This window comes from Cyprinus carpio, chromosome B23 (genome assembly GCF_018340385.1).
Source record: "Cyprinus carpio isolate SPL01 chromosome B23, ASM1834038v1, whole genome shotgun sequence".
NCBI lineage: Eukaryota > Metazoa > Chordata > Actinopteri > Cypriniformes > Cyprinidae > Cyprinus > Cyprinus carpio.
This window is the reverse complement of record NC_056619.1, coordinates 16,741,804-16,766,659: the sequence shown is the minus strand read 5'-3', so window position 1 is coordinate 16,766,659 and position 24,856 is coordinate 16,741,804. Positions and strand designations below refer to the sequence as shown.

Below are 24,856 nucleotides of genomic sequence, written 5' to 3'. Positions count from 1 at the left end.
TTTTACATATTTTATATAATTATATTGATATATAATGCTATATACTCTGATAATCTGCTATATAATAACAATGTAATACGGTAGTATTATCCATATTAACATTTAAAATTATATTATTAGATTTATATTTTTCTCTTATTTATTTATTATTATTATGATAAAGTGCTGTAAAATTTATGAATATAGTCCCTAAAGTAGTGCAGGGTTTTAATTTATATTAAAATATAAAGTATTTAAATATAATTTAGCTAAAAATAAACAACAAAAATCAATAAGAAGAGCAGTTAATTTTTATTTATTCATTGGTTAATTTAGATGTCGGTGCAAAAATCATGATTCCAGCCAAGAAGAAAATGTGTATTTTACATATAGAGTGTAGAATATGATATTTTGCGTTTTGCATCCCTAGAAAGGCTTTCCTTAAAGTAGTAATGCTAAATAAATTTTATTATTATTAATAATAATAATATTAATAACAATAATAATAAATTGATTACCTATTTTAGGGTTGCTCCCAACCCTGGCAACATATAATTAGAATATTTTTTTTTTTTAATTAAAACGCTTGTCAAGTTTTGCTTCATTTTCAATTGTTAATCTTTTAGATAAAATAATTATTAGTATATAGAAAATAATCATAGTATATAGATTTAATAATAATAATAATAGTGATTTGAATTTTAAATGTAAATGTTAAATGTTATTGAGCTAAAAAAAGATGAAAAATGAGTAAATGAGAGTGTTACAAAGTTCCATTAAAGTTGTATCATTTAATACAAGAGTAGTTGTTTATTTTATCTTTTAAATGTAATGTATTCCTTGCATTTAGGTGGCTTTAATTCTTATATTAAAAACTGTAGGCAGTTGAAAATCTCAGAACAGGCCCCAATCATGCTACAACCGCTGTAGGCTGTTGGTCACCTCATTTTCGTTCTTTGTAATGTATTTGTCTCCTGAAAATACTGTTATTAGTGCCAAACATTTATATTTAAAAGGGACTATGACTGTGTATTCAAACTTAGTGAGCTACCTACATAGACAGCGAATAAACCAATGAGGGCAAAAATGCTGTCTAGGTCAGAAGCTCCTTGGTTTTGGAGACACTTGATGTGACATTTGGTATTTCCTCTTTCTTGGGAAAGAATCAGTTGACATGGCATGACACAGGTTTTCTTTATTTTCTTGTCAGCATCTAATCTGTTTGTCCATCAGTGCTCTATGCTGCTCGCGAGGAGCTTTTTCTCACCTCGGAAGCTACAGACCAGATTGTCGCCCATACACGGAGAACCGGAAATCACCCACTACAATCAGCACCTTGTTTCACAGATCTTGTTTCACCCCATTTGATCACAGATTGCAGTGTTCAGCATCATAACACTACATGTATGGGTGAGATATATGGTATGGCCCTGCTAGTTCCTGCTTCTTAGTTGATTCAGATCATCTCTTTAAACTGCAGACACACAAACAGAATTAGGATTGATTGATTCCCAGTACCGCCACACTCATTTTAACTTTAAGTGCTATAGACTCCTCGATATCCACACTGTTGAGTAGAGTGGTTTGAAATGAGACGCAGTAGGCGGGTTGTTTGCATGTGGCGTGAGAGTGGTGATAACGATGGTTGTAAAAGCTGACAGGAAGTGCTATCAGAACCAGACACCCTGTCTTCCACATAACACTGGCGTGCAAAAAAAAAGCAGAAATTTACTGGTCTATAGTGGTTGTATAATATGATGTCACACTCTGCACCTCTTTCAGGTTGCAAACTATTTAAATTTATTCATAATATTTATTTAAAATATTGAAAAAATTTAAATCGATCATGTAAATAAATATACAATCTACTACACTTTACTGAAACACTGCACTCCTGATGTAAGCTTTTTTTTTTTTTTTTTTTTTTTTTTTAAGCTAAGAGCTGGCAACCATTTGCTTTCAAAACACCCTCATATGACCTGCATATGTAAACTGACAAATAACAACCTTGAAAGTTGTGTAAATTTGCAAATGAAGCAACGCAGGTCTATCGCTGAACCCCGCACCATATGGATGAAATATGGATTTAAAGTGTGCTGAGTCTGTGTGTATGTGGGTGTTCGCATATCCGTGTGTAATTCCACACATTCCATCTGCCTAGTCGGGCCCTTTAAGTCTGTTAATATCTTCACCAGCTCATCACATTGTCTTAATAACAGCTGATTCTTTTGGACTGACCCCTGCACCCTGTGACATGCATCAGCAGCTAAATTTGGCCCAGTTGTGGTCGAAGTCAAATATCCAGCAAATATGCATTCTTGCCTTCAGGACACTTCTTCTTCTTTGGCACTGTGTTTTCATTAGTAACACTGAACGGCTGTTAAGCAGCTTTTGTGAGGGTGTTTATTAAGAGTCCTCTTAAATCAGTTGGAATGTATACAGAGCCTTGATAAGTGTTTTCAGTGTAGGGAACAGTCGTTTAGGGTTTCTTTTATTGAGAAGACCTGTTTGCTTGAGTGAACCAGTTTTCAGAGCCAGACCACAGATTTGTTGAGTGTTGCCGAAAAAAATGTGCAGCTTTTTTTTTTTAATACTATCATTCTATCATGATGTTTTCAAAAATGTGTGATGTAAATTGCCTCAAGTATGTTTACGGTACTAATACGTTGCTCTCCTGACAGTTTAACTACTCAAGTTCTTCCTTTAAGAGTGTTTAAGCAATTAAATCACTGGAGGTCATCGCTTTTCATGCATCATGAAGCAGATCATGTTTTGCTTGAATATATGTCACAATAAAAGATGATCACAATTTGTTTCATGCCGTTTTGTATGTAATTGAATCATTCATTGAATCAAATAAAATTTAATTGTGAATTAAATCAAACTAAATCATTGTTAATATGACCTATGAATCATGAATTGAATCATCTTTCTTGATGGACTTGAGGTTAAACTGCTCAACATAGTTGAATTCCCAGTAGATGGTGTTGTTTAACATCTCAAATTGCTCTGAAAATGAACAACTTGCAGTCACTTTTTCATTGCAAATCACTGTCAGTCAGTGCAAATACCTTTTTGCAGATCAGTGTTTTACAACCATTGAAAATTGAAGTATGTCAAATAACAAAACTAAACTGAAATTATAAAACAAATAAATAATACAAATAAAAAAAATCTCTGGCAACCACTGTATTTTAATCACAATCCAAACAAAGATGCTGCATACATGCAGCACGCACAGCTTTGTTTATTAGGCGGTGTATGAGTTAAACAAGGATATCACCTCAGCAACTGTTTAACCGTTGAGGAATGAGAGCCGTTAGCTCATGGGAATTATGTTTAGCATGGGCTAGATTATGAAAAATCATCAGGCAAGTTATTTATATTCCTGTCTTTCTCGGGGCCTTCGCCTCATTTTAGAGACAGCAAAAGCCTGAAGCCTAGCAACCCACAGAAAAAAACACAGCACTCCTGTGGTGGGGTATTCAGCACCCTCTTAGTCGGGTTCTTTGTTTTTGCCCTCACTTTCTTGTGTGTGTGTGTGTTCTCATTGAACTTCCTCCCTTGTGCTCATGGGTTTTTCCAGTCACCCTGGGGCCCAATGGAGCAGGAAGCCCCACAAGCTTATCATTTCCTCCGCTACTGGCTCTGCCTGAGCCGCGTGTATGGTAAACACACTCACACACACAGATCCTGACAGGCGTGTAGGGTGAATCCAAGCGCTGACACACTGACACAGATAACTGCGTGGACATTAAACAGGTATTTGTAGAAACACGCACACTGGGCCGCTCATGGTGTGCTTGTGTGTCCGTTCAGTGTGAAGTCTGTGTTTTGAGTCCTGAAGGGAACTGGCTAGCTATCCCATTTGGCCACCATTGCCTTTCTGCTAGCCAGTTGGCCCCAGTCATCATCCAATCAGCACATTCCTCCCCATGAATACACTGGGACCACTTTTGGCAGGCCACGCTGGGTGGGGTAATGTTCATATCCTGTGCACTGACCCTTACACACACACACACTTGTATGAGACATCACAGCCGTCACAATAGGCCAAAGTTTCTTTTCTTTGGAGTTTGTCAGCCGATCAGATACAGTCAGACATGATTCCTCAGTGCTTAAATAGACAGGTATGTGTAGATGAACAGATGAAAAGATGTGAGAAAGGGAGGGAAAGAATTGCTCTTTAGAAGAGAACGAGTGGGCACAAAGCTCCCTCAGTGCTGGAGTGGCACTGCCAGTTTGTGCGGACCTGTTGTTGTGCGAACACAGACCCTACTCTGTGTGTGTGTGTGTGTGTGTGTGACCCAGCTGCCCTCCCAGCATTACATCAGTCTCCCACATCACCCACACACACAATGAGACTCCAGTCAGCCATCCCTCCATATGCCCAGCACGCTGCCCGCATGCAAAAAGCAGCTTTACACTCTTACACGTGTGTGTGTGTGTGTGTGTGTACTGTTTTTAGCTGAGCTCTTTATTAGTGCGGTTTGAGACAAGCATCTCTATTACTGTTGCTGATACTCATGTTTAGGAATTTGATTAAATCCCTTAACCCAAGTAAACATTGGTATGTAGACCATTCTGCGCTGTATGTGTTTTGAACACTCCCCATTATGTTTTTCCAAACCATTTCAATCTCATTGTGGAAGGTATTTTTATTTTATTTTATTTTGGACAACATGCTTTCATTGTATGGACATCTTTTATGTTCCACCGAAGAAAAAGTTGTATAGGTTTAGAATGACATGATGGTAAAGGCTCCGGTATACTTCAAACGAAGTTCATTTTCATTCTTCGTTTGGGGGCAAAAATAAGTTCGAAAAGGCTGAGTGACGGCATACTGTTTCCGAACATTCCGACACCTCAGCGCTGCTGGAGGCGGGGTGTGGATTAATGTAAACGTGTTGCGATGCCCGCGCGTGTCCCCTAAACGCAACAAACAATGAAATGAAGAAGTGTAGGCAATCTAGGTGTGAGACAGGCCCCAATGGTCAGAATATTATAGACAAAATAATAATGATTAGCAACAGTTCAGAGTCAAGTATCATGTTTGCAATACAAAAGAACCATAATCAGTCCTTTATGGGAAGTATGAATGTCTCATAGTCTGAAAAATTGGAAAAAAATATTGTCAGTTTGTTACTTTTATTTTATTAGTGTTCATTTATTTTATTAAACTGGATAAATTGTTACACCTTTTTATATTTTATGTGGTGTCATGATTTACTTTTGATAAAAACAAATGTTTATTATTGTATGTTCATTAGGCATTTTATTTATTGTATACCCTTTAAATTTGTTTATTAAAAGAAAAACAACAGCAGCAGCAGTATGGTGTAACATTTATTTGAAACACATGTATTTGGTACTTTCTACCTTGTATCTTTACTCTTTCCTTTCATTATTTTCATGACTTTGGAAAACTTGTATCTGATGTTTCTCTACATCGCTTTTTGCATAACTCCGGGTCGTCGACACCAAGCTTCGTTGCAATTTCCTTCTATGAATTAAATGCTTTCTGTAAATCTTTAAAGTCTCTCTGCGAGCGATCGCACAGGTGCGGATATATCTGTGCCAACTCAGCTATTCGACACTCCAGTGTATTCATTTTGCTAGTGACTAGGCCGGAGATACTGTTCTCTCTTGCCTCACCTCCGTTAAATAGAGAAACGAACCGGGAAAAAACATTTGCACGTCAAAAAAGGTGGAGTTTCAGAACACACCCACTGATAGTGTAACCGCCACGGACCAATGGAAGTTCAAAGGTGTTTAGGAGCCAAAATGAACTCCCCCAGAAAGTTCGCTTTGGTCAGCTGTTTTGAACTGCCAAAACGAACCATATTAACAATAAAGCAGCACCATAGTATGCCCTGGCCACTATCTATAACACCATAGCAATGCCCTGAAAACTCTTCAGAGCACCTTATTAAAGGGATAGTTCACCCAAAAATGAAAATTCTGTCATTAATTGTTCACCCTCATGTTGTTCCAAACCCGTAAGACCTTCGCTCATCTTCGGAACACAAATGAAGGTATTATTGATGAAATCGGATAGCTCACTGACCCTTCATACACAGCAACATAACTGACACATTCAAGGCCCAGATAGTAAGGACATTATTAATATAGTCCATGTGACATCAGTAGTTCAATTTTATGAAACTACGGCAATATTTTTTGTGCTCAAAAATGACATTTGTAATGTTTGTTAAATGTTTGAATAAGGGATGTTGTGTGTTTATGTGAGCTGTCACATACTGAGCAGAGGGGGCAGGAAAGGGCTGTTGTGTTTCTAGGCCACATTCTTAAGCAGAGAGAGTAACCAGGCATGAAGTCTGTGCTCAGTGTGGCCCGTTCCTTCTTATACAACCACAGAAAGAGCCATCTCTCTTTTCTCTGCTTGCTTTCTTTTTTCTCCCCTTTCATAGCTGAACTGGCCCACTTGGCCCCTCTGACCTGCCTCCTTTTCACTTCTTTTGTCTGTGAAGCTCATGCTGACCTGTTGCATGTTGATTTTTCAGCATAAACACCATTGTGTGTAATCTTATCACCTGAAGCTGATAGCTGTCTCCTAAACGGACCAGATCTGGTTTAGAAAATTACCGGGAGCCTGGTTGTATCCTCTGGAAAAACGACAGTCGTCAGCAGATCTGTCACTCCTGGTTTTGTTTAGCCCCGATTTGGCTGCGTAATGCACTTTGCCTCAAACTCGCCGCAGGCCATGAGGTGTGAATCTCATCCAGCCGTGTGTCACTGGAGTTTAGGAGCTACTTGTTTTCCACAGCTTAAAGGAGACATGGGTGAGAGAGGGGTGTTTTGTGTAAGTTTGAGGAGCTCTCATAGTGGTCTTTGATGGTAATAGGTCAAAAACTACTTTAAGAGAAATGAGAAAATGAACAGAATCAAGGTAGATCCATGTGATGGTAACTCACGTGGCCATCCTTCTGTGTTTTTGCTTGTTCTGTTTGTTTTTTCTTCATTTTACGGAACTGTTAGCCCAGAAATGAACATTCCGTCATTATTTACTCACTCCTGTTTTGTTTCAAACTTTATGGCTTTCCTCTTTCTGTGGGACACACAAGGAGAAGTGTTGAAAATGTGCTGGCCACTGTTTACCTTACAGTCAAAGTGAATGGGGATCTGTGCTGCCAAGCTTCAAAATAATTCAAAAGTACCATAAACATTTTAGAAAAGCAGTCAAAATGATTATCTTCCAGGTTTTCTGAAGCTGATAGCTTTATGTGAGGAACAGTCTGAGGCCCCATTTACACTAGTGCATTTTCATTTTAAAATGGCGTTTTTGAATTAAAACAATCCTTGTCTACACTGGCGTTTCCGCTGCGTTTCAGAAACGATCTCCGTCTACACTGCACAACCTAAAATGCATGTCACGTGACCATCCATGCAGGTACAGCCATAAATATGTAGGTAGATTCCCTATTATTTAGATCATGGACACGTCTACGTGCTTGGAGTGATCTAATAGGGAATCTACCTATACATCTATGGGTACAACAATGCGCATGATGTTATTGTTTACACGGTCATCAAGAATATGCAGAGCGAAAGTGGGCAGCCATGCCATCATTTTCAAAAGTCTCAGTTTTGGTCCGTTTACACTGAAATGCAACCACAGAGTTTTCAAACTAAAAGGGGGTCTTCAGTGTTTTCAAAAGTCTACGTTTTTGAGGGTCGAATATGCCAGAGTAGTGTAAATGATAGGCGTAACCATAGCAAAAGTTATGCGTTTTAAAACGAAAACACACTAGTGTAAACAGGGCCTGAAAGTCATGCAATCCATATCCATTCAACCTTAGTTGCTTGATCAATAACGAAGCAATTGATATATGAAGGGAAGATAAGTGAATGTTGATTTTTGTTGTCATGTAACTTCAGGAGACTTAAAATATAGCTTATGGTCTCATGCAGTGTTATGGTTAAATGGAACTATTACATTTTTTGTTAATTGAAATAAAGCTAAAATAAAATAAAAAAGCAAATAAAAATGTACACTAAAATGAAAATTAGAAATGTTTTTTGGGCAAATAACAAAATAAAATGTCTAAAACTGATATGAGAAAAAAGCAAAATAGAGATATAAAAAATAAAAATGAAAAAAGCACATAAAATAATAAAACTTGAAGTATAGCCTATATTTAAATAAACTTAATATACAAATACAGGGCTAATTCAAAATATTAATAAATACCATGATATTAAAATAACATAAGATATAAATTAAAACTACTGAAAATATGAAAAATGTATTTATTTAAAAAGAATTAAAATTCAATTAACAATTGAGCAATAATTAAGTCTTGTTTAATGGTGCCCTTTTGCCATTTTGGAACTTGACTGCTCCAGTCCCCTTGACGGGCTTTTTCTTAAGCATTTCCCCTTCTGTGTCTCACAGAAGAAAAGCATTAAGATACAAGTTAACCATAAGTATGAGCAATAGTAGGGATGCTTTGCTTTTGCAATAACCACCAATTGGGAAATACACTGCAAGAAACTTATTGTGTGTTGTCTGTTCACCCGTTGTCACAAAGCCAGAAAGCTCAGCTTATGTTTGTAGACGTGTGGCCCCATCACATCTCAAACTAAATATATATGTGTCTTTTGTATTTTGTTCCTACAGGTGACATTACACAGAAGGGCTATGAAAAGAAACGAGTTAAACTTCTCGCACCCTTCGTACCACAGACCCAAAGTAAGACTCACCACACAGACTTCCTGTCTGCTAATTTTCCTCCTCCTCTCTGTTTCTTTTTTTGCATGCCACACAATGCCATCTTCACACTGGCTGAGTCAATTAAATATAATGTAGAAGTATGACATCTGTGACATTGCATTAATTATATTGCACTATTTTAACCCAGTTCCATAAAATATGCATGTGAGATTTGGTTTTATTTCCTCTGTATTGTTTGCAAATGTGTGTCTCCATGCTGCACCCTAATGGTGATCTGTAGAACTTGACCTGCTAAAGGGATTAATATCTGCATAAAGAGACTGCACTTTAAAAATAAAATGAACACTTGAAATAATATTGTGGCCAAAGCAGCCATTAGTAAACCATCTTCTTATCTGGAAGCATTGAGTAATTTGATTATTTTTCTGATCATGCGATCACACTTCTCAGGGTGTTTCCGGCCTGTTAATGTCCACACACAAACACACACACACACACATACATACATATAGGCTTCCTGTAAGCAGCAGCCCACTGACAGGCATGAAAGAGGAACTGAAATGGCTAAGTTCACTGTATTGGTGGGTTTTGACAGTTCAGTGACCTACTATTTGACGTCCTTGTTCTATGGTTACATAAACCATTGCATACTACTGTAGATTGCAGGGAAAAGTTGTTTAAACAATATAGGTTTGACCTTCAAATATCTCAATCGCAATATGTAGCAATATTTGTTTTGTAGATATGTTTTCATTCGAAGCCCCCGATACCAAGTGTGTCTTCAAAGGTGCCATTTTAACGCTTTGAAGTCCACTTCTGCCCAGTCTGCGTCTTAACTTCCATCCTCATACTGTATATATAACATATGTAATACCAAACATGTTTACAGCTTACTGTCATTATTTGTTCACCCTCACCACCCTGTGATCTTTATAGATGTGGATGTGAGTATCCAGCTAACCCCGGGCCTTTCTTCAGACCCTACCTCTACCCCTAATGCCGTCCCCGTTGCCGCCCCACGGCAACACCGAGCTCACCGCAGCGGGGGAACACGAGATGACCGCTATCGGTCAGGTAAACAAAATCAGCTTGTCAGTACACTACTGTTCAAAAATTTGTGGTTGGTTATAGGGCTGCCTGATAAATCTAATCAGTAAATCTCGTCAGTAAAGCAGAAAAATGAAAATTCTGTCATCAGTTACTCACCCTCATGTCATTCCAAACCTGTAAGATCTTTGTTTATCTTCGAAATACAAAGTAAGATATTTTTGATCAAATCCAAAAGCTTTATGACCCTGCATAGACAGCAAGGGAACTGACACGCTCAAGGCCCAGAAAGGTAGTAAGGACATCAATAGTCCATATGACATTTATGAAGCTACAAAAATACTTTTTGTGTGCAGAGAAAAGACTTTATTCAATAATTTCTTCTCTTCCGAAAATGTCTAATGAGTTTGGAACAACATTTTGGAACAGCAATTTACACTTCTACCGATACTTTTTGAGAGTGACCCAAAGAAGCCCATTTCAAAATTTTACAAGGCAAAACATCTGTAATATTTGGAAGATGCAGGATTTTTGAAAAGTTAGCAATGGAGAAAGATGCTTTGTCTCCTTATTGTGTAGTTACAGCATCAACCAGAAGGTACTAACCAGCCAAACCTCAAGTCGTTTCTTAAACTAGGCCCAAATAAACGTACATTGTGTTACTGAATGCCTCTATGTAGCTCTCTAATGTATTTGTCACCACGAAGAGACATTTCTTTGTCTCTACATGAGTCAGTTTAGTAACTACAGTTACTGTTTGGTGACATTGCTGGATGTCTCATCTGCCTCCTGTTATGTGGCTTTGTGTAACTGTTTTTCTCTCCGTTTGCCTTTCTGTACCGTTCGTTCTCTCTTCTCATTGTTCTTTGCATCCTTCTGCTAGATATCCACACAGAGGCTGTGCAAGCAGCTCTGGCCAGGCATAAAGAGGCGAAGATGGCCCTTCCCATGCCCACTAAGCGTCGTTCAGCCTTCGTCCAATCTCCTGCGGAAAACTGCACTCCTCCCGGTTGGTCCCACTTCGCCCACAAGCCTTCTGCTGCTCCTTCTGTCCAGATCTCACTGACCAGCAGGGTCTCAGAAAATACAGGCACACCCGAACCTTTATGGCACACCCTGGCCACATATATATAGCAAATTTGATACATGTGATTAATTGAATTAAGTAACCACAATTTCATTGCTAATACACTCTTAAGGCAATATATGTGTCTGCCTTTTGTTGTCTTATATGTATTTAGTTTTTAATTTCTGTGCAAAAATTACTTTTTTTAACTGTTGTTTTACATGTGTTGCCACAGATACATCATCGGCGTCAGAGGACGAGGGCTCCCTGCGGAGGCGTCAGGCCGCAATCAGTGCAATGCTGGCTCAGAATCTCCAGAGTCCCGAGTACTGGATCAACCGCTCTGTCCAGGGCTCCTCCACCTCCTCCTCTGCCTCCTCAACCCTCTCTCATGGAGATGGCAAAACTCACAACCACAGCCAGGGGCAGACCAACGTGCTCGCTGACGTGCTGGCACACACCCGCATAGGTACTGCGGGATAATGAGTCACACATACACACATGTTCAGGTGCTGAATCATAGACAACTACTTATACACACACAAAAGAGCTTCAGTTTTATAGTTGTCTCGCACTTACGTAGGCACTATTGGACTTGGTCAAGGCAAAACAAAGCAGTAGCAAATCAAAATTTCCAAATCAGTCAGCATTAATACGACTAATCAAACCTGTTTGTTCAGTTGTGTTTCATATTGTGCATGTGAATGGGTTCCCCGGATGAATCAATGTGCTGTCATGTGTCCTCACTGCAGAGAGCAGCAGCGTTCCGCCTGACATCACGTCCTCAGTGCCTCAGGACAGGAACTCCAGAGTGGACATGCCACCCAACATCGCAGTGAGGGGCATGAGCCGCGGCCAGAGCCGCTCCAGCATGATGGACACTGCCGGCGGTATGGGCAACACCACATATCTAGCTCTGTGTTGAATATTTGATTCAAAGCAAAATATTGTATTAAAATATTAAAGTTTTTTTTAATGAAATTAATGATTTGTTCATCCTATGAAGCATTGCTAATAATGTACTCCAATTAGTCTACTTGTGTTGTTTTTTTGTGTTTTTTTTGGTGTATTTTCTTATCCAATAGCAGTTTTTCTTTTACAACATCCCATACAAAAATTTAATATTAACATTTGATAGATAGCTACCGTAATTAGCTGTTGTTAAAAACGTATGCATTTTTATATTAAATTAATTAGAAATTAACTAATACTTTTTTGGTTTTAGAAATTTCAAGATATAGCGAAATATAACTACTTGATATAAACTGCAATCATATTTTCTATCTTAATTTTATGAGGATTTAAAAAATTTGATTTAGAATTTGTTTTTTAAATATATTAATTATAATAATAATTGGGGGTTTGTTTTTTATATGAGCAATTCCAGTTAAGCTCGGCTCTAAAAAAAAATCCTTATCCAGTAATCACAAGCGACAGTAAAAAATAATGTAAATTCATTGATTTGAATGGCTTTTTCACTTCCTGTTAAGTATAAAAGTGATGCATGGTTCATCACTCGTGTTTATTATCACTATTCACTTTCCCGAATGAGCAACACAAAACTTTTCCTGTCGGTGCTTTTTTTAAGAGAGATCGTAAATTGACATGTTTGTTGTGTTTTTCTGTTGACATTTTAATGTTTTTTGCTTCCTCCTTGTTCGTGATGCCATCTGACTGTAGGAAAAGGTAGGGGTGGAGGGGTGTTTAGTGCAGTGCAGTGACACCCAGTGGTTTTGTCCTCCCAACTTGGTCCTGTATGATTCTGTGTGTTGTTCCAGCTTGCTTGTTGTGACAAACCTCCTGATTGAATCATCTGTATTTGCTTTGACTCTGACTGTTTCATATGGTTTCCTTTGACCAGCTCACATTCCAGTAATATGAACAGGTGAATGAGAATATTTCTGTCAACAGGTGTTCCAGCACACAGTCGTGTCTCCACCAAAATACAGCAGCTGCTCAACACGTTAAAGAGACCCAAGCGGCCTCCTCTCTGTGAGTTCTTCCTGGATGACTCTGAAGAGATTGTTGAAGGTATGAAACTATTTTTGGTGCCATACTTTATTTATTTGGATATTTTCATAATATATGGAAAATGCTTTAATTTTGCTTCTAAATTATTTTATAATTTAACAGCATTTTTTGATTTAAGAACGATCCAATGAGCATCTTCAGCCTCAGTGGAAGCAAGAAAATCTTTACAAATAGTCACTTGATCAGAGTCACAAATTTTCTTGATTAGTGACCTAGAATTAGTCCCAGATTTTCAGTATGCCCTCAGTCCTTTGGACTCTACTGTAAATATATGCTTTGTCTTCTCTACTTACAGTTCCCCAGCCAGATCCCAACACACCCAGGCCAGAGGGGCGACAGATCATTCCAGTAAAAGGGGAGCCACTAGGGGTGGTCAGTAACTGGCCTCCAGCTCTGCAGGCGGCACTGGCACGTTGGGGAGCCACACAGGCCAAGAGTCCAGCCCTTACTGCCTTGGACATCACTGGCAAACCACTCTACACCCTAACTTATGGTAAGATGTCTGGATTGGCAAAACAAGTAGTTTTGAAATGTTTTAATGGAATAGTTCACCAAAAAGGAAACTTTCATTATTTACTCACCCTCATGTCATTCAAAACTCATATGCTGCTACATTTATTATTTGTCTGAGCTTATGTCACCCTTTGATCTCTGTAGGTAAACTGTGGAGTCGCAGTCTGAAGTTGGCATACACGCTGTTAAACAAACTTGGCACCAAAAATGAACCAGTTCTGAAACCTGGAGATAGGGTAAGATTCCAACACAGTACTTGGTACACTGCGATCATATACTGCTCTCAGCTCAAGTCTTATTCTCCATTTTTCTCCCTTTAGGTGGCATTAGTTTATCCAAACAGTGACCCTGGGATGTTCTGGGTGGCCTTTTATGGGTGCCTTCTCGCCGAGGTCATTCCTGTCCCGATAGAGGTGCCTTTATCTCGGAAGGTATAAGAGAAGATCAAGTATTAACAAACTATTCAAACATGATATCGGCTAAATGAAGTGTTCACAGTTGTTTATCTGATTTTCAGGATGCAGGAAGTCAGCAGATAGGCTTCTTATTGGGCAGCTGTGGTGTGGGTCTCGCTCTCACTAGTGAAGTGTGTCTAAAAGGACTTCCAAAGACCCAGAATGGAGAAATAATGCAATTTAAAGGTTAGCTCCCTGTTGCTTTTTCTTATTTTATCACCTTGCTTCATTAAATTCATTGTTTTCTTTTGAAGCTGTAGAATAGAAGTCTAACCTGTTTTTTTACAGGATGGCCTCGGCTCAAATGGGTGGTCACTGATACCAAGTATCTCACCAAACCCTCCAAGGACTGGCAGCCGCACATTCCTACTGCAAACACAGACACTGCTTACATAGAGGTGAGTGCAGGCAGGAGAGCACACGTTTGTTTAGATGAGTAAGAATCCTTTCAATCTGTCTAAGTCTGTGATATGTGTGTTTTCAGTACAAGGCCTCTAAGGAGGGTACAGTGATGGGAGTGGCTGTGTCGAAAATCTCCATGCTGACACACTGTCAGGCTCTAACAGAGGCCTGTAATTACTGTGAAGGTGAATGCTACACTACTGCTATACAACAAACGCACGTAAACCTGGTATTGCAGTAGCAAAATGCTGAGTGGCTCTTGGCTCTAGAATTAAGTAGTGAGATATATTAATTTATAGCCAGTGCTTAGTCATAGATTATTTCGTTAGATTTATACTAATTAGATTATTTTTCTGAATAGCAATTTGAAGTGGAGATTACTTGTTTTATTTTTGTATTTTTAGTTTAATTTTAATTTTAGTTTAAATCTTAGTTCTTATGTGCTAGTTTAAGTGCTTGAACTTAAAATTTATTTATATCAGATAGTGGCCAAGACAACTAATTTCTAATTTGAGTTTTTCATCTAATATTACATTTTATTTTATTTTATTTCATCTTTATTTCAGGTATCGAAAACTATTCTTAATAGTTTTAGTTAACAATATAATATAATATAATATAATATAATATAATATAATATAATATAATATAACATTATGCTATTATAGTAATGTACTTTTTTCAAAGAGAATTGTATTTTCTTGTTTTTTTCTTAGGAGAAACACTGGTTAATGTCCTGGATTTCAAGAAAGACTCAGGCCTTTGGCATGGAGTTTTAACAGTGAATATTACTGACTATTTACATTTTGTGAGTTCTTTTCAGTTTTACAGACTTCCCCATGACTCACTCTGTTTTTTTACAGAGTGTCATGAACAGGATCCACACTATTAGTGTGCCATACTCTGTCATGAAGGCTTGTCCGCTGTCCTGGGTGCAGAGAGTTCATGTTCACAAAGGTAAAGACATCCTCAACATCTGTGCATCTAATTGTTTCAGCAATCTGGCTGATGGTCAATCATCTAGAAAGAAATCATGGCACATTATCAAAATATCAACAGTTCTGTACTACAGTATCTAAATGTCTTTCATGTATATGTGTGCGCACAGCTCGTGTGGCCTTGGTGAAATGTAGAGATCTGCACTGGGCTATGTTGGCTCACAGAGATCAGAAAGACACCAATCTGTCTTCCCTGCGCATGCTGATCGTAGCTGATGGAGCCAATCCCTGTGAGTAAACAAGCTGTGAGAAATAGCTTGAAGTGGCTGTATTTCTGTATTTCAGCACAAATAAATGATCTATATTTCTGTCTTAGGGTCTGTGTCTTCATGTGATGCATTCCTGAACGTGTTTCAGTCTCATGGGTTGAAACCTGAGATGATCTGTCCATGTGCTTCCTCCCCTGAGGCCATGACGGTGGCTATCCGCAGGTACCTGCATGTATCAAGAGCTATACACATCATCATTATACACTTAATTACCATAGATATGTTTTAAAGTCAATTTATGCGTTTAGGCCTGGTACTCAGAGCGCTCCGCTCCCTGCCAGAGCCATTCTGTCAATGGCAGGACTCAGTCACGGGGTGATTCGGGTCAACACAGAGGATAAGAACTCTGCCCTTACCGTGCAAGATGTAGGACATGTCATGCCTGGAGGTGAGACTCCGCAACCATTGAAAAATTTCACTGTAGATCATGTATACGTGATGTAGAGCTTAGATCAGGCCCAACAAATCAAGCCCGACCCTACCCGAGCCCGAGCACGTTGTGTCCGAGCCCGGCCCGGCCCGACACGTTCACTGTAATTATGAGCCCGAGCCCGATATAAACCCGACCATTTTAAATATGTGGGCCGTTATAACCAGGGGCGGCGCCATGTTTTTTTTAACGCAGGTGCTGCTGTGCTAGATCATTTAGGCTACAGGGGGGGGGAGCTGCGCAGTTATATATATATAATATATAATACTATTAATAAATGAGCAAAAATTGGCCACTCAATATTAAATATTAAATTATTTTAATTATCATAATTAAAGTTTTAATTTTATTAAATTGAACAAGCACAACATTCAGCATTCAATTAAATATTCTTAAAGAGTAATTATTATTAATAATGTTACTTCAACATATTGTTATTTCAACATAATATGTGTGTGAGCAACAAGCAAGATGTGCATTTGTAAATTCGGTGAGTTTTAAATGTGTATGTGTGACCGTGGCGCGCCGGCGCCTCCATGTCATTATTATATTGTCTGCTATATTGCTTTTTATGTATTAAATCCAGGCAATTGGTTGATGAAAAAATGTATTAAAATTAAGATACAATTTATACTAAACGAAATTCACCTTAAAGAAAATCTTTCTTCAAAACAAAACTTAAACTTGAAACTAAATGTGCTTATTTAATGGCTAAAAACACGTATGCTACTACAGACTCTTTTTGTACAAATTGCAGCACATTCATTTAATTCTGAATTTTGCACATGTAAGTTGAAAGGCATTTGTTTGTGCATAGTAACATATCTGTAACATTTATCAAGTTCATAATTGTGCGTGCATTTTTTAATTATGAGTCTTAATGAATAATACGACAAGGAAGAAGCATGTAAACTGCGTTGTTTGTTTATTCAGATATAACTGAATGGATCGTAAATGGATCTGAAATTCCGAATGAAGAAACGTAAAAAATAAAAATAAAAAGATAAACAGTGAACAATGATGAACACAGAAAAAGATGGCCTAAGACTGTTTTTTTTTTTTTTTTTTTTTTTTTTTTTGCTGTCATAGGCAAGCAGCGTGCCGCATTTTATGCACGAGACAAAGCCAACACATATGTTGTCACTCCCCCACGACTAGTTTAAAATGTTTCCATACCTCCGATTTTCCTCCAAACTTGCTCAAAGTTAATTCTCCCTGTTTTAATTTTTTTTTCTTTGATTCTTCAAGCTCCATGTGGCACTTAAGCTACTGAATAGTACAGCACGCACAGCAGGTGTGATGCGTCACGCGTGCGAGACTGCGAATGCGAGTGGACGAGACGCTGCGCATGACACGTGATGTGCTTTATCAAGGGCCCGACCCGACCCAGCCCGAGGACGGTTGCGGGAAATATCGGCCGGGTCGGGTCGAGTCCGGGCTCGGGCTCGGGCAGAGAATCTAAGCTCTAACGTGATGTGAACTGTTGCAAGTTTAAAACCAACTGCCACCTTGGAAACTACTAATGGGTATTGGCAACTAATTTAGCATGCAATACATCAGAAAAAAACTATCTGATTTAAATCTTTTTAATAGCATGCACAAAATGCAATGTTTATGAACACAGTCAAAACCACATTCATGCATAATTTGAAATTTGTCTGAATGCTCACTATTACTGCAATGCTGTGGGAAAAATATATAGTTAGTTTAATAATTTTGGATTTAAATATTTTAAGATTTCAGTAAATTCATTACATTAAAGAGCATTTCTGTTTTTTCTTTCTGAACCACAGCTCTGATGTGTATTGTGAAGCCCGATGGGCTGCCCATGCTCTGTAAGACCGATGAGATCGGAGAGATAGTTTTGAACTCACGTGCCGGAGGCACCATGTACTACGGCCTGCCCGGGGTGACCAAGAGCACTTTTGAGGTATGGATAAAATGCATAGGAAGAAATATTTCTACAATCAATGCACAGAATAAACACATTCACTCAAAACAATGTCTCACTGACCTTATTGTCTGCAGTTGATTCCTGTAAACTCAGGTGGTACCCCTATTGGAGATGTTCCCTTCACACGCACTGGACTGTTGGGCTTTGTGGGTCCGGTAAGTAAAAGTATAGTAGACTTTATTGCATTTTTAAGGCATCTCTGCCATTCTGATCATTTGGGGCCAGTTGGATTACCTGTAGAACAAAGCCTATTTGCAGATTTGTGACGTGGTAATCTGTCTTTTCTTGAAAAACCTCTTCTCTGTGCCCTCAGGGAAGTTTGGTGTTTGTGGTTGGAAAGATAGAGGGTCTGCTTTCAGTCAGCGGGCGCAGACACAATGCAGACGACCTGGTGGCCACAGCGCTGGCTGTGGAGCCAGTCAAAACTGTCTACCGAGGGAGGTACGAATGCTGCAAAACTGATTGAGATTACAGGTGAAAGTGTGTAGACTAATGTCATAGTGTGCTGTGGTTCTTCTGAGACTCAGTCTTGTGTACGCAGAATTGCTGTGTTCTCCGTCACTGTTTTCTATGATGAGAGAATAGTGATTGTGGCAGAGCAGAGGCCTGATGCCAATGAAGAGGACAGTTTCCAGTGGATGAGTAGAGTCCTACAGGTAATACACAAGTTACCCCCAATGACCTTGCTAAAATCTATTTAGTTTAGTTTAAAGTAGGTCATTGAGATAAATAGGCCTGAGCTGACAGGCTAAATGTAATGAGGCAGATAACAATGACAAATTTACAGTATCCAATATTGCCATTTATAGATTTTGACTCTGTTTCACAGTAATAGGTGTCATGGCTCCCTGTTTTCTGCATGCTTTCCCACAGGCGATAGACGGTATCCACCAGGTGGGCTTGTACTGTTTGGCCCTGGTCCCTGCTAACACATTACCCAAAACTCCTCTGGGTGGTATTCATTTGTCTGAGACCAAGCACCACTTTCTGGAGGGATCTCTGCACCCTTGCAATGTTCTGATGTGTCCTCATACATGTGTGACCAACCTTCCAAAACCCAGGCAAAAGCAAACAGGTACTATTGATTTGCATCTAAATCAATAAAAGAACATTGGATTTTAAAACGGTTTTATATATTATAGCCTGTACTTATGTTTACAGATTGTCCTTTTATATTTATTTTTCTTTTCTTTTTTTATTTATTAGTTTCTTTTTTAATATAAACTTTATTCATTATTTTTTGTTCTTTTTTTATATATTTTTTTAATTTGTAAACTTTTTTTTTTTAAATTTATCGGAATCTTTATTATTTATCTGTAAAGCACTTTAAATTACCATTATGTGTGAAATTTGCTATAAAAATATACTTTCCTTTCTTCACAGTGGGAGTCGGTCCCGCCTCCATTATGGTGGGCAACCTTGTGGCGGGAAAGAGGATCGCACAGGCTAGTGGGAGAGATCTTAGGCTCATTGATGACCAAGAGCAATCCAAAAAGGTTAGCCAAAGATTTCAGGACCACTGCTTAGTAAACTCACTGTAGATATCCTTGCAAGATGTCCCAGGATATGATGATAGGCAATTTTAATAATGCCGCTTATCTCTATAATAAAGTAATAAAATCTATAATGTATCATAATACACAACTTTAACTCTATTATCATTATTTATCAACATCAAGCCTCCAGTTTCTGAGTATCTCCAGACACCACTGGGATTCCACCTTTCGATCTGGTTTAAATGATAGTGTCATAAACTCAACACAATTAGAGTTTAAAGAGAACTGGGGATGAAGAGAGTTTGTCTAGTCTCCTCTAAGCTTGTGCTCTGGTCTTTCTTTTTCTCTGGTGCTCGGGGCTGAAGCTCTGTGCGTGGCCCACTAAAACGGTAAGCCTGAATGCCAGCAACGCTCTGCTGTTTGTGTGTGCTGAGCTTCAATTCCCCTTTGCAACCAGCCATAAAAAAAACATGCAAAAAGATACAGATTTTATTAAAGAAATTTTGGTTTTACTTCAACAAAAAAGCAAAATGGAGAATAGGTTTTATTAACTTAATATCTCAGAATTGTGACTTTGTTTCTTGTAACTATGACTTTGTCACAATTTATATTTATTTCTTATAAAATTGGCTTAATTTCTCATTTTAAATGTTAAAGTACCTCTTTAATTTTCTACTCTGAGACGAAAACATTATGTTTTGGAAACAGAAGGGATACACTTGCTCTTTTGCTGCATGGTGTGGTCATTATTGCCGCTACCTGCATATGGGTCCTGCTATGGGTGTTTAAATATACAGACAAACTATGTGAATGATCACCCCCCCCCTCCCCCCAAAATATATATATTATAAACCTTAGATCATTTTTTGTTTGCTGGCTTTGTAATGCTGTTTGCTGAAATACTGCTATTGTGCGTCGATTTGTGTCTCCTGTTATCATATTCAAGCCTAAGACTTCTGTTATTGGGGTCTTTGTATGGATAATAAGTTGAGACCTGTCCTCTTCTGTCCTACAGCATCAGTTCCTGTCTGAAGCCCTGCAGTGGAGAGCACAGACTGATCCTGATCACGTCCTCTATATGCTGCTGAATGCAAAGGTGACGCATACAACCCCCATAAAAAACGGATCATTTAGTCAAACCGTTTTGTACTCAGACTCTGCTCTTCTTGCTTTGGCCTTCAGGGTGTAGCAGTGAGCACAGCCACGTGTTCTCAACTGCACAAGCGTGCAGAGAAGATCACTGCAGCTTTGCTGGAAAGAGGAGGAATTAACACTGGAGACAACGTAGTACTGCTTTATCCTCCTGGTAACGATGTCCATCTAACTTTTTTTATAGTAGATGTTAGGATGTGGTCACTCCAACGAAATTCTGTTTAAATTCTGCAAGCAAACATTGATACATTGTTTGTTGGCCCAGGAAAATTAACCAAACATTTGTAAATGTGAATATACAGCTAGAATTTAACACATTAATGCACAGACTTTTAACATGCATTTATTTTGCAACTTTCAAGTGTGTGTGTGTGTGTTTTTAAGATGATTTAAATATGGTAACTTTAGTCACTGGTAGGCACATAGAAAACCTTTTGGTTTTATCTACCGGTCATTAAAATCACCATTTGCATTAAAATCACCATTTGCATTAAAATCACCATTTGCACTCAGCACCCTCAGCATGTATCATCACAATGGAATGTTATCAAGAAATATGTTTTTCTTTTTTCTACAGGCATAGACTTAATTGCCTCCTTTTATGGCTGTCTGTATGCTGGCTGCATTCCGGTCACCGTCAGGCCTCCTCATCCGCAGAACCTTGCCGCCACTCTCCCCACAGTCCGAATGATCATAGATGTGAGTCTATTTTGCACATGGCATCCATTTGTTTTTATGAAGTCTAGAATGTTAATCTGACAAATGTTGTCTGTTTTAGGTGAGCAAAGCATCCTGCATCCTCACAACTCAGACCCTGATGAAGATTTTGCGGTCTAAAGAAGCAGCAGCCAGTGTGAATGTGAAGACTTGGCCAAATATCATAGACACAGGTACAGAAATGAAATATATTCCCATAGCTTTTATGACAACTGTTGAAGGATCAGTATCCCTGACTTGACTTTTTTGTGTGTATGCAGATGATCTTCCCAAGAAACGGCCTTCACACATCTATAAACCTCCCACTGCAGAAATGCTGGCCTACCTGGACTTCAGTGTGTCCACCACAGGCATGCTGACCGGAGTTAAGGCAAGTCTTATCTATCCATTTACTTGTTCATTTTGCTTTCGTGAAGAACTAGTATGTAGGGTCTTTGATGGGTTATGTGCTAAACAACTTGTTTATCTGTTTCTTTTAGATATCTCACTCAGCGGTCAATGCTCTGTGTCGGTCCATCAAACTGCAGTGTGAGCTGTACTCGTCCAGACAAATTGCCATCTGCATGGACCCCTACTGTGGCCTGGGCTTTGTGCTGTGGTGTATGTCTAGGTAGTACACACAGTCAAACCTTTCAGATATGACCTAACGCAATAAATCACATCTATTTTATGTTAAGCTGAGACTGCACCTGGTTAGGACAGGATGCCATGCATGGAATTTCTAGAATAACCACTGTAATTTGTTTCTGTGTGTGTCTAGTGTTTATTCAGGTCACCAGTCAATCCTGATCCCTCCCATGGAGTTGGAGACGTCTCTGCCCCTGTGGCTGAGCACACTTAGTCAGTATAAGATCAGAGACACCTTCTGTTCATACTCTGTCATGGAGCTCTGCACCAAGGGCCTTGGCACACAGACTGAAGCTCTGAAGGTGAGTCAACAGGATGTAGATTCACTACAGTTCAAAATATTGGGGTTGGTGTGATTTGTTTTTGAACAAAGTTTCTTATGCTCATCAAGGCTGCATTTATTTGTTCAAAAATACAGTAAAAACCAAAATATTATTCATATTTAAAAGCAATATTTACTATTTTAATATATTTTAAAATATTGTTTATTTCTGTGATGACAGCTGAATTTGTAGACACTCAGTCACATAAAAGTTCTTATTCATCTACATTCTGAACCCGTATGACTCCAGTGAAACACAAAAGGAATATTCTCGAAGTATATCCTGGCCACTCTTTACAGCTACACAATGACAAAAATAGCATAAAAATGGTCCATTCAACTTGTGTACTATATTCTAAGTCTTCTGAAGCCATACAATAGGTTCAAGTATATGAAGAGACTCCTCTCTGGTTGGCATGTACAAGCAATGTCCGTTTTGTAAACAAAATGTTATTTGGAGTCAGATCTTTTTGGTGATTCCAGTTCACAAAACCAGTGAATGATTACTTCACCAAAAGGACTAATCCAGTTCCTGTTTCATCTCACTGCCAGGGGCAGATCGTCTTTTAAATAACATACATTTCAGTCAGAAAGCTATCGTATGGCTTCAGAAGAATTGAAATACACAAGCCAAATGCTTCATTTACTGCAATAGAACAACCAGCACATTATTAAACATCCTTATTTTGTATTCCTCGGACATTGGAAGAAGTCATACAGGTTTGGAATAGCATGAGGTTGAGTAAAAAAAAAAAGAAAACAGAATTTTTGGGTTACTAATCCTGTAATAGTGAGGAAAATAGCTTTCAGTAAGGGATGTCCAAGATAAACATAGTGTGGAAGTGTCTATAAAAGCTGACGAGAGATGTATGTGCAGGCGCGCGGCGTGAACCTCTCATGTGTAAGGAGCTGTGTCGTCATAGCCGAAGAGAGGCCTCGTTTGGCACTCACGCAGTCATTCTCCAAGCTCTTCAAAGACCTGGGCCTGTCTCCACGCGCAGTGAGCACAGCATTCGGCGCCAGAGTCAACCTGGCCATCTGTCTACAGGTTGGGGCAAAAAATGTATTGCATCAACAGTGTCATGATGCAAGAGCAGGGCCTTATTTTGATTTCTGTCTCCTTCCATCAGGGCACTGCTGGTCCAGACCCGTCCACTGTTTATGTAGACATGAAGTCCCTCCGGCATGACAGGTATGTGTGAGATGAGCCCAGTGGTGACATGAAGTGAGTTTGCTACATGCTTGCAATGCGACAATGTCCTCTTTTCTCTGTCATAGAGTGAGGCTGGTGGAGAGAGGAGCTCCTCAGAGTCTGCCGCTGACGGAGTCTGGGACTGTAAGGCCATGCTAGTTCTGTCCTACTTTATCTTACACTGTTATAAGAAGACATATCGGTCATGCCGTATTGTTTTCTCTGCCTTGCCTTAGATTCTTCCTGGAGTGAGAGTAATCATCGTGAACCCAGAGACGAGAGGACCATTAGGAGACTCTCATCTAGGCGAGGTGACCAAACACACTTTCATTTGAGTAATAACACAAAAACAACTTGTTTCAGTGATGTATGACTGTCCATGATGGAGATCCCTTTATATACTCCATTTGATGGCTAACATCTTCATTGCTTTCTTGCCTTGTTTTCCAGATCTGGGTGAGCAGTCCTCATAATGCCAGTGGTTATTATACCATCTACGGTGAGGAGAGCCTGCAGGCAGACCACTTCAACACACGGCTGAGCTTTGGAGACACTGAAACACTCTGGGCCAGAACTGGATATCTGGGATTTGTCACGAGGACAGAGCTACTGGATGCAAGTGGAGGTCTGTACTATATTACAGACTGATGATTATTGTGAAATGGATTGTTCAGACTCCGAATTTGGATTTGATAAACCATATTCGCAGCCTTGACTTGCCCTGCCATAATTTTAACTGGCTCTAGCACAACAAACTATACATTTGTATGAATTTAAATGATATTTTATTATTCAAATTGTCAATTTTTTTACATATAATTGTATTTTTATAATCTATTATTACATTTTTAATGTTATTGCATTCAAAAGTTTGGGGTCAGCAAGTTTTTTTTATGCTTTTAGTAAAAGCTTTTACACTGTCACAAAAGATTTCTGTTTCTAATAAACTAGTTTCTTTTGAAATTCCTATTCATAAACGAATCCTCAAAAACATTAAGCTTCAACTGTTTTAAACATTGATAAAAAAATAACTCTAAAAAAAAAAAATACAAATATATATGAAGGATCATTTTACAATTACTTAATCACACAAAAATAAAAAAAACAAATACAATAAAATGTTCAGTTTTCCTAACAAAAAAATGCAATAACAGATGGATATATATATATATATATATATATATATATATATATATATATATATATATATATATATATATATATATATATATATATATATGTGTATATATATATATATATATATATATGTATATATATATATATATATATATATATATATATATATATATATATATATATAATTATTAATATAATTTTTTTTTTAAGTGTAATAGTATTTCACAATTAATAAAATAGCTTTTTTTTTTTTCTTTTTCTTTTTTTAGATCAAATAAGAAACTTCTTTCAAAAACATAAAAAATTACTGCCCCTAAACTTTGTAGAACAGTACACATACATTTTTTTACATGTATAAATAAAATAAACACCGA

The 24,856-nt window shown here is 38.3% G+C and overlaps 1 protein-coding gene across 2 annotated transcripts in view; it reads left to right on the top strand.

The window, feature by feature from the left end:
* LOC109089012 (disco-interacting protein 2 homolog B-A) overlaps nt 1-24,856 on the top strand; it is a 47,510-nt gene that overhangs the window by 20,522 nt on the left and 2,132 nt on the right. Inside the window, exons 2-37 of one of the 2 annotated variants that reach the window (XM_042751032.1) lie at nt 8,621-8,692; nt 9,611-9,748; nt 10,605-10,730; nt 11,023-11,256; nt 11,540-11,677; nt 12,699-12,818; nt 13,114-13,311; nt 13,476-13,567; nt 13,652-13,762; nt 13,849-13,972; nt 14,075-14,184; nt 14,271-14,373; nt 14,905-14,969; nt 15,052-15,145; nt 15,297-15,416; nt 15,503-15,617; nt 15,704-15,843; nt 17,679-17,815; nt 17,914-17,994; nt 18,153-18,280; nt 18,381-18,495; nt 18,713-18,914; nt 19,223-19,335; nt 19,701-19,724; nt 20,351-20,431; nt 20,518-20,641; nt 21,065-21,186; nt 21,266-21,377; nt 21,465-21,574; nt 21,684-21,814; nt 21,965-22,133; nt 23,031-23,201; nt 23,284-23,345; nt 23,432-23,489; nt 23,582-23,656; nt 23,796-23,970. In XM_042751032.1, the coding sequence (XP_042606966.1) occupies nt 8,621-8,692; nt 9,611-9,748; nt 10,605-10,730; nt 11,023-11,256; nt 11,540-11,677; nt 12,699-12,818; nt 13,114-13,311; nt 13,476-13,567; nt 13,652-13,762; nt 13,849-13,972; nt 14,075-14,184; nt 14,271-14,373; nt 14,905-14,969; nt 15,052-15,145; nt 15,297-15,416; nt 15,503-15,617; nt 15,704-15,843; nt 17,679-17,815; nt 17,914-17,994; nt 18,153-18,280; nt 18,381-18,495; nt 18,713-18,914; nt 19,223-19,335; nt 19,701-19,724; nt 20,351-20,431; nt 20,518-20,641; nt 21,065-21,186; nt 21,266-21,377; nt 21,465-21,574; nt 21,684-21,814; nt 21,965-22,133; nt 23,031-23,201; nt 23,284-23,345; nt 23,432-23,489; nt 23,582-23,656; nt 23,796-23,970 (4,290 nt within the window). The remainder of the gene's footprint in view (nt 1-8,620; nt 8,693-9,610; nt 9,749-10,604; nt 10,731-11,022; nt 11,257-11,539; nt 11,678-12,698; nt 12,819-13,113; nt 13,312-13,475; nt 13,568-13,651; nt 13,763-13,848; nt 13,973-14,074; nt 14,185-14,270; nt 14,374-14,904; nt 14,970-15,051; nt 15,146-15,296; nt 15,417-15,502; nt 15,618-15,703; nt 15,844-17,678; nt 17,816-17,913; nt 17,995-18,152; nt 18,281-18,380; nt 18,496-18,712; nt 18,915-19,222; nt 19,336-19,700; nt 19,725-20,350; nt 20,432-20,517; nt 20,642-21,064; nt 21,187-21,265; nt 21,378-21,464; nt 21,575-21,683; nt 21,815-21,964; nt 22,134-23,030; nt 23,202-23,283; nt 23,346-23,431; nt 23,490-23,581; nt 23,657-23,795; nt 23,971-24,856) is intronic. The other variant, XM_042751033.1, reaches the window with a different exon arrangement.